The sequence below is a fragment of the Phasianus colchicus genome, chromosome 6 (assembly GCF_987193195.1).
Source record: "Phasianus colchicus chromosome 6, bPhaCol1.hap1.1, whole genome shotgun sequence".
NCBI classification, from domain to species: domain Eukaryota; kingdom Metazoa; phylum Chordata; class Aves; order Galliformes; family Phasianidae; genus Phasianus; species Phasianus colchicus.
The window spans coordinates 49,331,752-49,345,048 of record NC_143441.1 but is presented as its reverse complement, the minus strand read 5'-3'; the positions used below and the strand labels follow the sequence as shown (position 1 = coordinate 49,345,048).

Here is a 13,297-nt window from a genome sequence, read left to right as displayed (position 1 = left end):
TAAACTGCCATATAGGGTAGGGTGTTTTTTTTTTCTGGAAAGATTGGATGGGATTCATCTCATCTAACTCGATGTCTGCAGTGTAGATATTCCCATCTGAACTCCTTGCTCTCAGCTCCTCTCATAGCCAAGGGAAGAAACAGAGCAGGGCTGTGAGTCAACAGACTGAGCGTAGACCTTGAGTTTAGGGTGATGTGAATGAAGCTGGCCTTTTCCAACTGTACTGATGAGAAATCCAGTGATTACAAAGGGAGCCTGGGTAGATCAGACCATCTGTAGGTACTTGCTGATAATGATATTCATAGATAATTTTATTCAGCCCTGTCCTACCTATGATGGCAGTTTATTCTATACTGGACATGTCGTGAACGTCTCATGCAGAGACTGAAATACTAACAAGATCATCTGCTTAGTATGCAACCTGTTCACTCCCATTTATAGCTATTTATCAGCATATTTTCCAGCCCTGTTGCTTGCCAAATGGAGTATTGTGCTGCTAATGACTCTAATAGCTAGCAAAACTGAGGTGACTGCACAAAGTAAAAGGAAGAACATACTATGTTCAAGTTTCTTGTTTTTCTTTCCTAACAAAAGACAAGTCATTTACTTGACTATTGCTTCTTGTCAGTAAGATTTTTGCAAGCAATTTGGATATAATGCAAATGCTGCCAAAGCAAGCTCTACAGTCACACTCAGTAAAACTTCAGGATAAGCTTTGTAACTATATGGCCAGTTTGAGAGTCCTAACTTCAAGAAATACTGAATTCCAACTTAGTTTGCAAGGATACTTGTCTTGTTGAAGGGAAGCTGGTACATATACACATGTGCTTACATGCCAAATATAGTTTCAAGTGGCTAACTTTAGGCATCCGGAATGGAAAAATGCAGCAAGCATGATCCAGAATAGATGACTGTTATTCTTGGGAAAAGCTGATGCTTTTCTTTGAGAATGACACAACACTATTGGGCTACGGAGATGAAGAGAGATAATTTATGTTGGCAGCTGAATTCTGGGCAAGAGGATGTGCAAATCCCCACTTCATGCATTCTTCCACTCTGTAAGCCTGGTTCTCCGGTGTGAAACTCCACTATTACTTCATTGAAATCCTCGTATTATTGCTGTGACTGACAAGTGGATGTTTGTAAAACTGTTTCTAACCCATTTACCTGCCAACTGCTGAGGCAAATTTTAGAGGCTCCTCCACTACTGCTGACAGTGTCAGGCAACTACATGAAGAAATACCATGAACATTTCTTGTTTGTTTGCTATGCTGTCAGCTTGCTCTTGGGGGAAAAAGAAAACAAGAAGTGATTTTCAAATGTGTCACTACAAAAGCTAAACAAGCACCACTCAGTTGCTGAAATAACTGAGATCCCACAATTGCAAGGCCAGGCTGGATGTGGCTCTGGGCAGCCTGGTCTGCTGGTTGGCATCCCTGAACATAGAAGGGGGGTTGAAACTAGATGATCATTGTGGTCCTTTTCAACCCAGGCCATTCTATGATTCTATGATTAAACTCAGAGCAGCCTACTCAAGAGGAGGATCCTCTCCTAAGATCAGCTGGTGAAACTGCACTTCAGCAATGAAGCTTTCAAAGGCAAAGATGAAGCTTGTCAGAAATGACAGGCTTAAATGCAGGGAAATTAGCGAAGGTCTTACTGAATTACCAAGTGCTGGCTGCAGTCACCTGGCACGTGCATGCACTCAACCCACAGCACCACAACTTGCCTAAGACTTGTGATGGGCTGGGAACATGCAAACTTGTGGAAACGTGGTTCAGCTGACATGCAGTGCAGGATTCTGTACAAATATTAAAGCACACTGTATTTAGATGTGTCCACACAGTTTGGCTGCCTCATTCTGGTTAATGGAGACCTGCTCCATACAGGCAGTGGAATGTGGAGGGTGAACCCCAAAGAGATTACCTGTGTTGGGCATCAAAGTAGCTCTTGAGTTTTCACTGGATTCACCAGCTCTCCACCAAGATATAAGCTCAGCATTAAACTATGGTGATACCTATGCCTATTCTTCCCAGTCTGTGAGGAGTCCTGTACAAGGTAACTTATTTAAATTGCAAGACTTAATACATTGTCTGACTCTCAATTCAGGACAGAAGCTGCTTCAGAAAGAAAGGTTTGGTGCTCTTTGAGGTTTGTGGAGGTCCAGAGAAGCCAAGAGCTGACTGCATTGCCTTGGCAGCAGCATGTACAAAACACTGAGCTGGGTGTGCTGTCTCAAGGAAAAGCCCTGCATTGCTCCATGAGAATATGGTGTCAACATGAGTTCCACAGTAAAGAAAGAAAAATGTATTTTATGCCCAAGGGGGGGATGCTTCAAGCTAATCTTCCTCCTCAGTCCCCACTCTTAAGGTTTATATAACACTCCAGAGACTTCACTGTTAGGAACCATTTCAAACAACAGAACTTTCTTTAAATATAATTATTTTCTCCTCCATTCTTCATTCAAGTGTAAGTGCAGGCACTGAGGAGGAAGAAACTATGTGCCTCTATACTGTCAGAGTGATTTCTATTATCCCAAGCTGTGCTTGTTACCAACTCTGACCCATCATTATTTCAGGAAACCATTACATTTATTATTAATAAGATCCCTCCAGCTAGCTTTCTTCCCCAGCAGACATTATGCTGGCTTCAAATGTCATCATGTGCTCTTTTCTCTGTGGCATTCACTCACTCTGCAAGAAGCATGGGACTGCTCCCATTCCCCTTCCTAGCCTGATTGTCCTCAGATCCAGCATACCCAGACCAAAGCACCTTGCTCTTCAAAAATGATGCAGCCAAAAAGGAACACGTCTGCACAACACTTTCAGAGACTTGAAGATGCTATAGCTATCACAGCATCTCTGGAAAGAGTTCATTCGTTTAAGAGATGAATAAAACACCTCTGATACGTACTACAAGCTGGATCCACTCAGACACTGCACAAGATATTTAAACCCTACTTGAGATCCCAATGGGAACCCAGCCAGTCTACCTTCCACGGAAGTTTACAACTTTTGGATGCTGAAAATAGGAGTGAAACCTACATTCTGCCTTGTGTAGAGAGGGGCTTATGTAGAGATTGAGACTACAGTCATTAGCCCAGGCTGTGTGGTTGTTTTCACCCACTGAAAGTCTACCATAAAGTGCAAGCACCACCCTGTAAGCAACCGTATGCCTGTGTTCATCACTTACTTTTTTCTGATCCCAGGACTTTTCAGTTCGGGTTCAACTTCAAGAGAAAATACAGAATGTGTCTTTTAGAACACTTACAGGACAGATGCAGCAACTGGAGCTCAGTCCATATAGACTGATCTTAGGACAATAGTGGAATATTGGTGTCTTACTTTGCAGATGAGTAGTCCAGTAAAGTCATCCCTGCCATAGCTCTGCTGGGAATACACTCTCAGAAGAGAGCTCCTGATGTCACCTGGGGAGATACATTTGATATTTCTTACTGATTCCCTTTCCTTTTACTGTAAGATGCTTCATCCTTCTGAGAGGTGTTCTAATATTTCAGTCCAACTCCATCCTTTGGATACTTACATACTGTGTAATGTCTCTGTTACCTGTCAAACTACCTGGTTATATTGTGGAAACTTCTCAGAGTTTTAGGTATGGCAAGAACCTTCTTGACATAGGTGTTACACCAAGAGCTGGCCATGTCCTTCCACCAATGAGGATGGATTCTGTATTGTTTCTCCACTGGGACCCAGTAAGATCATTTGCAGGTTTAGGGTTTAAGATCTGTTTAAATTCTTTCAGGACTTGAGCTTTGAAAAGGAAAAAAAAAACAAACAAAAAACAACAACAAAAAACCAACACAATGACAAAGAAACAACAGAAAACTCAAATCCCCAGATAAGGAAAAAGAAAAAAATACTCACCCTTGTATGGTCATGGCTGAAAGTAATATCTGAAAGTCATTTGAGCAAGAACTAAGCAATTGGATCCATGCCATGATCCTACATGGAGACTCTCTCCATCCAACTGATCAGAACTGTCATGTTCTCCTGCATTCCTACATCTCTGCTTGTTGGTCTCACGGGTCTTTATCCGCTCTCTGAAAGAACAAAGCTTGTATCTCATATAAAACATCTGCTTATGTTGTGTGCATCTACCTGTATCTATACACATCTCTCTGTCTGCATTTCAAATCTTTCACCAATCTTACACACAAAGTCAAACAGTATGATGGAGGCCCCCGTAAGTTTTATAAAAGGAGATGATTGTGAGAAGAGCAGCCAGAAGCACCAGGACTGAAGGAGAAGCTTGCAACATGAGCTCACCCCTTAAAAAATATAAGGGAATCTGAAGGGGATTGACCTTCTAAGCAACCAACCCAGTCAACAGAAAGCTCTGGCTGGATTTTGCAGTCATCCATAAGTGGAAAAGCCCTAGAATCATGACAGAAGGAATGATCAGTTTAATCCTTAGATAGTCATAGTTCGGGGTTGTTTTGTACTATTTCGATACAGCGTTAACATTATGAGCTTCTGGTTCTGCACAGTGTAATAAACAGAGATAAATCATAACAGAAAGCCGTGGAGTAATGTGATGGAAAAACCCCCTGGTTTCAAGGGAACTGACCTATGTCTATGCACTTGCAGCTTCAGGCTTCTTTCACCAGTTCTCATGAATTCATGCCATCCCACTGTGTGTGAGTTTCCAGTCCTGGAGGTGGATGTTTAAATGCAATAAAAGCTTCTGCTGGATTTATTCCTCCTTCTGCATTTTCATGAAAACATTCATATTAATTGGAAGTATGCAACACTGAGTTACGGCTTTGTTTTCTTTTAATAATGAAAGGAAACAAATGGTGGAGCACAATGACAAGTGAGGAAAAAAGTAGGTAAGCTTAAATATTTAAATGCATTCAGACTGTTGAATAATTGAAAGAAAAGAGAAAATAATGGTTTTTTTTCCTTTTTTTTTTTTTTTCCCCAGGTCTTCTTGTCTATAGAGTCTATCTATCACCTTGCTGTGATATTCACATTGTATTAAGCTCAACCTCTGCATGGGTTTAGGTACTTAAGCCTCCTTGTAGGTGTTCTGGAGAGGGTGAGAAGCTGTTGCTTTATGCCTTTTGTGATCAAGTGACAAAAGGCAAAATAATACAACACCCCAGAGAAAGATGTCCAGGCACTTCTCACCCCAAGCGAGCCTTGCTAAGCTCATGCAAACCCTGGGAATTTGTTGTGCAAAAGGGACTCTTTCCTCTTTTCTTCTGTGCTACCATGACCTTTATGTCAATCAATTTTAACTGGACACACACACACACACAAAAAAAGCAACAACAACAAAGAAGAGTGGTAGAAAGACAATGTCACAGATAGGAGGAGGAGGCACTGCCTCCCTGAAAGGAGACCACAAGGTGCCCAGGGTAGGCTTTGCTTATTGGGGGTGACAGGCAATGCATGACTCTCCTCTCAGTGGAAATCCAGCAGCTGGGCTGGGATAGAAAGAGGTCACATCTACTTCTGCTCCACAGCTGTGACTCAGGACATGGCTGGGCTTTTAGGGACAGTCCCAGCTGCATCTGTGGGCAGGTAATGACATTGATTCACTGGGAAGCCCAGACCTTGGTGTGATGTCTGCAGTCTGACAATAGCACAGATGCATCCACTGTAAGGATGGCTGGATGCTGAAGGCAGTGTGTAATCGGTATCTGTTAGACACAGGAGCTTTTGGGCCCCTACAGGGTCTGGCATCCAAATTGATGAGACTTTAGTTCCCTTATAACTAACAACTATCCTAGGGCAAGACAGCAGAAGGCCAGATACCCCATGGGCAAGTGTGCTAGTGAGTGTATGGCACGAGGATAATGGGGTGCAGCTGATGCCCATTGCTCCTGGATGATGGTGAGGGTGTACGCATCACACTTAGAATCACAACTAAACAGGAGGGGGAAAGACTGCTTACGAGGTTTTATAGTGACAGGGCAAGGGGGAATGGTTTTAAACTAAGATGGGAGGTTTAGGTTAGATATTAGGAGGAAGTTTTTCACACAGAGGGTGGTGAGGCACTGGAACAGGTTGCCCAAGGAGGCTGTGGATGCCCCATCCCTGCAGGCATTCAAGGCCAGGCTGGATGTGGCTCTGGGCAGCCTGGGCTGCTGGTTGGTGACCCTGCACATAGCAGGGGGTTGGAACTGGATGAGCACTGTGGTCCTTTTCAACCCAGGCCATTCTATGATTCTATGATTCTGTAATTAAGGTTGGAAAAGACTTCTAAGATCTTCTGGCCCAACTGTTTTACCTCACACCGCCATGCCCACTGACCACGTCCTTCAGTGCCTCATCTCTAAGGTTCTTGGACACCTGCAGGGATGGTGACTCTAACACAGCCCTGGGAATCCTGTGCCAGTGCATCACCTCTCTTTTTGAGAAGAAACATTTCTTAATATCCAACCTGAACCTCCCCTGGCGCAACACGAAGCCATCACCTCTTGTCCTGTTACTGTTATCTGAGAGAAAAGGCCAACTCCACATCGATACAACGTCTATTCAGCGAGTTGTGAGAAATCCCAGTTTTGGAGAGGGTCACCGGCTGTGCCTACAGCCCAGGCACGGGGAGCTGCATTGCTCCTGGAGACTTTGGGCCAGCGGAATCCCCAGCAGACGGGAACTTGAGGGAGACTGCCATTATTTCTGGAGGCCGGCACTGAAGGCAACCTCCTCACACCTTGTGCTCGCGGAAAGGGCTCAACACCGCACTCAGCGCCTGGGGAAGGGATGAGCTCACAGCAGGGCTGTGCGCAGTGAGGTCACTACAGGAGCCGGGTGAGGGCGAGGGGTGCCTCCTTTTACCCCCACTGTAGAAGCAGACGGAGATCCCCGAGCTGTGGGGGTCGCGCTCCGAGGGGGGTTCGGCCGCCTCCATCCCCGCGGCGCTTCGGGCGGAGGGCGGGCTCGGCTCCCCCGCCAGGCTCCCTCCCTCCGGGGGTTTGCCCTGGGACGCGCCGGCGGCACCGGGGCCGGCTGCGGGGCGGCGGCGAGGGGCGGCAGCGGGGCGGGGGGGGGGGGGGGGGACGGCGGAGATGCCAGCGCAGGGGCAGCGCGGCTGAACGGGCAGCGCCAGCCCCCTGGCAGCCCCCCGCAGCCCGGGCAGCCCCCCGCAGCCCCCGCCGGCCCCATGGCGGGACGGGCGCCGCAGCGCAGCCTCCCGGCGGCGGCCACCGCCGCGCTCCTTCTCCTGCCCGTAAGTGCCCCGGCCGGGGAGGGGGTGGGGAAGCGCGGGGTGGGAGGGAGAGCGGGAGGCGCCCCACGCCCCGCCGGGAGCCCACTCGGTCCGCGCCGCGGCTCTGCGGCCCCTCAGCGCCGGAACGCGGCGGTGTCCCCGCGGCCGCCGAGCCCTGGGTCCCCGCTGAGCTCCCGGGCTGCGCCGCGGCTCTCCTCGCTTTGCCATTATCCGTGAAGGAGTTTCGTGCCGCGGCTCCGCGGGTTGCCGTGCCGTGCTTGCTCTCGACACGTGCTTCCATCGCCTTCTCAACGCGGGCGCTCAATCCGTGCATCTGCCCAAGCGTTTGCTCCAACTTTCTCTCCAGTAGAACATCAGCCAGATCTTTCCTTCCGATCTTTCTCCATCACCATCATTGCGATGAGGTCGGCCCGTTTGGGTGCAACCTGAAAACCCAACATTCCCAACCCACGCTGCCCAGCCTGGCCGACTGTGTGTGTGTGTGAGGTGTGCAGGAGACGCATTGATCTGCCTCCTAATTCCTTATGGCTGCTCCCATAGCATAAAAGCAGCGGATTTCTGGACTGCTCTCGTCCTTCTAGCTGTGCTTTCCCTTATTTATCTCCATCGGTCCAGAACAATACTTCAGTTCCCACACAGACAGGAGGACTCTTTGCCATGAGGTTATCACAAGTACCCAGGTGCCCATTGCTGCCAGACTCATTCTTTGTCGCTGAATAAAAAACGCCCTGTGTTTCCCCTGTAGATCTAATCTATGGACACGGCTTTTTTCTTCAGTTTCCTGTAGCTTTGCATTGGAATTGTTTGTGTACATTTGAGTGGCCGACTTGTTTCTTTAGTTGCCCTGAAAGAAAGGAAGAAAAAACCACTAGGAGTCACATCACAGTGCCAAGTGTCTGTAAGAGGTGTTTATTCAGAGATGAATGCTTACTTTGGATATACTCTGAGTATATAGATGGAGGAGCTTGTTGGGATGGAGCCCTCTTAGGATTGTAAGTCCCTATTTAACTTGAAAACCTTTCAGAGCTCCATTGGAACCTTTCAGTGGCTCCATTCACTTAGGTGGGTTTGAGCATAGGCATGGCTGTTCATGGCATTAACTACTAAAGGAAGCTGAAGTCTTCACAGCAGCTGAGCACTGTGTTTTATGGGGACTGCAGGTATGAAACAAGGCAGCTTTTTAGCACGGTGGATCTGCCATGTGAAAATGCTGGTGCAAATGGGCTGTCAGATTTCACAGGGCCGGTCAGGGGGTGAGGACTTGCTCAGGCTCTGAGATTTATGTTCACTTGAAGGGTTTCTGTACATATGATACACTGGAAAATGCAAGTAAGTACTCGGATGTGAAAACAAACAAGCAAACCACGAAGCAAAAAGCAAATGATTGTTTTGACATTCAGACATAGAGCCCTTGCTGAGCTCACGTAGTTTGGAGGAGGGGGTGTGGAGGGAATGGCTGAAGATGGTTGATGGTAGTTTTGCCATGAAATGATTCAGTGATTCTCGTACTTGGGTTCATTACTATGAGAGTGGTGAGGTGTTGGAACAGCTGCCCAGAGAAGCTGTGGATGCTCCATCCCTGGAGGTGTTCAAGGCCAGGTTGGATGGGGCCCTGGGCAGCCTGGTCTAGCATTAAATGTGGAGGTTGGTGGCCCCGCATGTGGCAGGAGGGTTGGAGCTTCATGATCCTTGAGGTCCCTTCCAACCCAGGCCATTCTGTGATACTTGCACTTAGCTTGAGGGAAAGCAGACTTTAGCTTTCATTCGTGTAAGACATCTGCTTGTATTACTGTTCTGCCAGGAGCAGCAGAGGTCTTCTAACTCTGTGTTTTCATTTTGCAAACCAGAGGTCAGCTGTGCCCTCCTGCTGAAGCTGAGGAAGAAGGACAAGGCAGAGCAAGGGCCGTCAGCTCCACACTTCTTGAGTTTCACTCACATAGGTTGTTACCTCTGCTGGTACATTAAGATTGCCAGGACAGCCACTCAATCTTCAGGCTGGATGGCTCGTGTCCATACTGCTAAACTCCTTCAGCCTCTAAAATAGGGAAACTTTGCACAAACTGCATATTGAGATCAGCCCACGGAGCAGCCTAACTCGCAGGTCATTCCCGGGAACTGTTTGAGATACTGCTAGATTGCTTGGGGCAAAAATGTGGCCAGGAACCATTCTAAAAATTTAACAGTGTAAATGATTAAGTGCTTAAAACAGACCTTTGCACTGTTTGATTTATTAGCTCCGATGGAGCGTGCTTTACTCCCATTGCTCAGAGCTCTCACTGAGTGCCCGAGGGAGGCATTTTCCTCTAAGCAAACTCTTCATTGCTTTGAGCTCAGCGATCAGCTTTCTTTCTGCTGGAGATTACTGTGGGATCCTGCTGCTGATGTGATGAGCTGAGAGATTCACAATGAAAGCAGCAGGGCAGTGGGGAATACCAGCTTATAAAGGAACGGCGTCTCTGTGTTTCCTTTTATTTTTGTTTTTGCTCATTACGTTATTAAAAAAGGTATTTAAAAAAATTGCTATTAGAAAAAAATACGTATAGTTATGGATTTTTGAAAAATGAATCTGCTTTTTCTTTCTTGTGGGGGAAATGAGTAAATGCAGGTGGTAGAAGCACACTTTAATCACTGCTGAATTTGATGACGTTTAGCTTATGTCACTTTCAGGTTTGCAGCACGTAAGACATAGGAGGAGGCTTTGTGGAAAGCTGCTTTGCTTCACTGTAAAACCCTATCCAGTAAATGACACTTCAGTAATTCACATTTTCCTCTACAAATCTCAATCTTGACAACATCCTTCTTTTGTCCCGTCCCACTTTCGATCTCAGGTGCTGACTGTTCCCACGTGAAGTGCAAACATGAATTCTCAGATGTGAGGCTGGAGCTCTGCAGTGGCCCCGTGGCACCTCCTTGCCCCCTCTACAGATATGCAGTGCTACGTGCCAAGGCCTTGCAGAAGCATCCTCTTTGCCTCCTCATCTTTCTATTCCTAACAGCCAGCCTTGACAACTAAACACTCGCCGCTGCTTTGCTTTATCAATCCTTTGTATGGAATTACTTTTTTTTTCCCCCCAGCTAATCCTTTTCTTTATGTCTGAATAGCTTTGAAAATGGCTATATTTGGTTTGAGCTGACAAGCGTTTGGCGCAGAGCTTTGAGTGTTTGACTTTTTTGCTCTGAAGAGTTTGGTAAACTTTGCTGTAGTTTTTATTGCAAGGGAAGACAAGTAGGAACTGGTCATTTAGCACTGAGAGTCGGCCTGCAAAAGCTGTCCTTCAGATCAGTGGCTGCTTGAATTTCATCAACCACATCCCAGCGTAGCAGAACTGCACTCCTTGTTGCAGTGCAACAAGTGTTAGGTGCTCGCTGCAATGAGCTCTGACATACAGCACGTCCTGCTTTTGGAAGCACTGATCAGTTCCCAGCGTAGGATCATTTAGAGCAGCTCTCGCAGGCCTGCTTGCCTGCAGCATCCCAACAAAGGCCGTTTGGGAAGGGCTGTGTAGTGACAGCAGCATTCTGAGAAAGACACTTGGCAGAGACAGGCTGTGACATCCTGTCCTGACCTCCAGTTCATGAGTACCTCGTAGCTGGGCAAGGCTGGGGACGTGCTGCCCATGCACACCTTGTTCTGACAAGACTCATACCGACAGCTCTACTGTGGATCTAAATGGGTGGAGGACTTGGAAGCCGAGCTTCTCTGGGAACAAGCAAATGAACGGTGTGTGTTTGTATGGAAAGGTGGCTTGTTTTCTCTAAGTAAGAAAGGAAATCCCTTTGGTTTGTCAAGAGATGAAAAATATTTCTTCAACAGAGCCGTAAGAAAGTGAAACTAATTGAAGTTCTACAAAGTTTTTACATAATACTGGATGAATAATTATCCACTTTGGGATGTGTATGCCGGGAAAGTAAATAGTGAGTAATGCCAATGGAGATTCAGATACATTAGCTGTCCTCGCTACAATGCTAAACCCTTGCCCTGGTAATAGTAGCTGAAGTAGCCAGAGGACTGGAAGGGATCCACCTGCCCATGAGAGCTTTGGGATGATTTCTCTTGCTGTTACTCAAGTCTCTGGGACATTGGAGGCTTTGTGATGCTGGTATCTGGGTGCTGCCTTAGTTTTGGGGGTTCTGTCATCTCCCAGGGGTGGCTTTTCCAATGGGAAGTTGTGGGAGGAAGGAGGGAGGGAGGCGAGAGTGAATTAAGGGAAGCGTGTTGATGAACCTGAACAGGCTGTCTGCGGGGCTGGCAGCCAGGCTCTGCTAGCAGGCATCTCAGTGCATGGACTGAAGTATCAATTCCCTTTGAGTGGCAGTAGCAGGCTCCTACAGCCCAGCCATAGCTTGGGTTTCAGGAGTTTCATGCCAGCAGGAGCAGAGGGATGGTGTGTGAGCCAGCAGCCCTGGCAGAGCTTTGTAGTGTGGACATCGTAGGCACAACTGTTCAGCTTTCTCTGAGGCCCTGGAGCTGCTGTGCTGCTCCTGCAATTTCCTTGTCTTGGGAGCGAGGACATCCGGGAGCCAGGCTGCACCTTCTGTTGTCATTTCATTCTTTCAGAGCAGGGAAGAAGGCCAGAGTGATGGCTTGGAGACAGGACTTTGAGTAGGTGAGCTCCAAATCGGAAAGAGTGAGGATCTTTCCTCTTCTTGCCTCTTGTCTTCTCTGCTGGGAGATCGGCTATATAGACCAATGTGAGAGACCCTTCATAGAGTAACAATCCCCCAGCAAGCCAGTTCCACAAATATTCATGAAGGAAGGAATTAGTCGTGGTCCTAGTGTAAAGACTTAGGATAAGGGTTGATGTGAAGCCAGAGCTGTGAAAGGCTTTCTGCCCTTTTAGACTGATATCTACAGTTATGTGCAATGAGGAGCAAAACTCTTCAAGTATAACGAAACTGAAAGCCTGTCCTTTCTACAGTTTTATTTGAAGACAGATGTGGCCCATGATTCAAACAATATTTTAATCCTTTTTAATATCTCATTGTTTTGGGAGAGATTTGGTCAGACAAATCCAGCTGATGGGTAGCTTTGAACAGTTTCCCTTTGCATGCTGTGGCTCAGCAAGGCGCACAGTGCATGCAGTGAGTGCAGAATGTCCCCCCATCACCCTTAGTCAGCAGTGCACATAGGCAGATGCTTAATGAAGGTGCAACGTCAAGTTTGGAAGACAGCAGTGCTGTTTAGTTGTTGTCTCAGTGTAGCAGATGCTCGAGACTTTTTAATTTATTTCTGAATTTCATTTCATGCTCAGAACTAAATGTGTGTGTGGCCGCTTTATTGAACTGAGGTCACATTTCCCGTTCCTTGCAGATGCACATTCTGCTTCTGCAGACTTTCTGGAAGAACTGCAGAATACCTGCTGGGCACTGAGATCATAGAGCAGCATCTCCCAGCTTTATGTAGCCACTGGGATTAACCTAGAGGCAGGTGAGGTGAAAGAGCTGAAGGATGACTCGAAAAGGAGGCTTTTCCTTGAACTGTGCTAGCAATCTGTCCTTCTGCTGTAACCTTAGCTGGCTTAGGCTTCAGGTTGCAGATTCCTGTGAAAACTTCTATTTAGACCTTCTGTCACAAATGGAAATTATTTTTCTGGTGAAGCAGAGCCAAATGACTGCATACAGCCAAATGCTGCTGCGTTAAGCAAAGCTAAGTAACAGAGTTGGGAAAGGCCAAAGATATCTTAAGCATAGGACTGAACTTTTTTTGGTTCTTCAGCAAGCAAAATATTTCCACTGTGGTGGCCTTCTGGCACTGTCTTTGAGCGACCATCTCTCCTGCATACATCTTGGGTGCAAAGGAGCTGCAGGACAGGAAAGTAACCATCCTTACTACAGGAAAATGCCATTCCCTCCTCTCCCAGGCTAAAGCATCTGCTTCCATAGGCAAACACTGGTGATGGCTGGAGGCCCTGTAAATCTTTATTGATGCCCGCATGCCCTGAAAGCTCCCTAGCTGTATTTGAACGAGGTATGGGTTTTGTTGAGGAGGACTGGGATTTGCTTTGAATTAGCTGCATTAAGCTTTCCACTAATTGTATTTTCAAGGCAAAGTTAGATGCGTCTGATTCCCTAAACTGAGCTTCTGTGGGTACAGACTAAC

The 13,297-nt window shown here is 46.9% G+C and overlaps 1 protein-coding gene and 1 long non-coding RNA gene across 2 annotated transcripts in view; one reads left to right on the top strand and one right to left on the bottom strand.

The window, feature by feature from the left end:
- Positions 1-3,273: 3,273 nt before the first annotated feature.
- LOC149917610 (uncharacterized) lies at positions 3,274-4,689 on the bottom strand. Its single transcript, XR_016467563.1, has 3 exons — positions 4,588-4,689; positions 3,885-4,060; positions 3,274-3,770 (listed from the first exon to the last, which is right to left on the bottom strand). It is a non-coding gene; the product is annotated as an uncharacterized LOC149917610 (long non-coding RNA).
- Positions 4,690-7,063: 2,374 nt separating this feature from the next.
- The window catches only part of CRHR2 (corticotropin releasing hormone receptor 2), a 131,902-nt gene continuing 125,668 nt past the window's right edge, over positions 7,064-13,297 (top strand). The window contains exon 1 of the mRNA XM_090143222.1: positions 7,064-7,197. Within this exon, the coding sequence (XP_089999348.1) occupies positions 7,132-7,197 (66 nt within the window). The 5' untranslated portion in view covers positions 7,064-7,131. The remainder of the gene's footprint in view (positions 7,198-13,297) is intronic.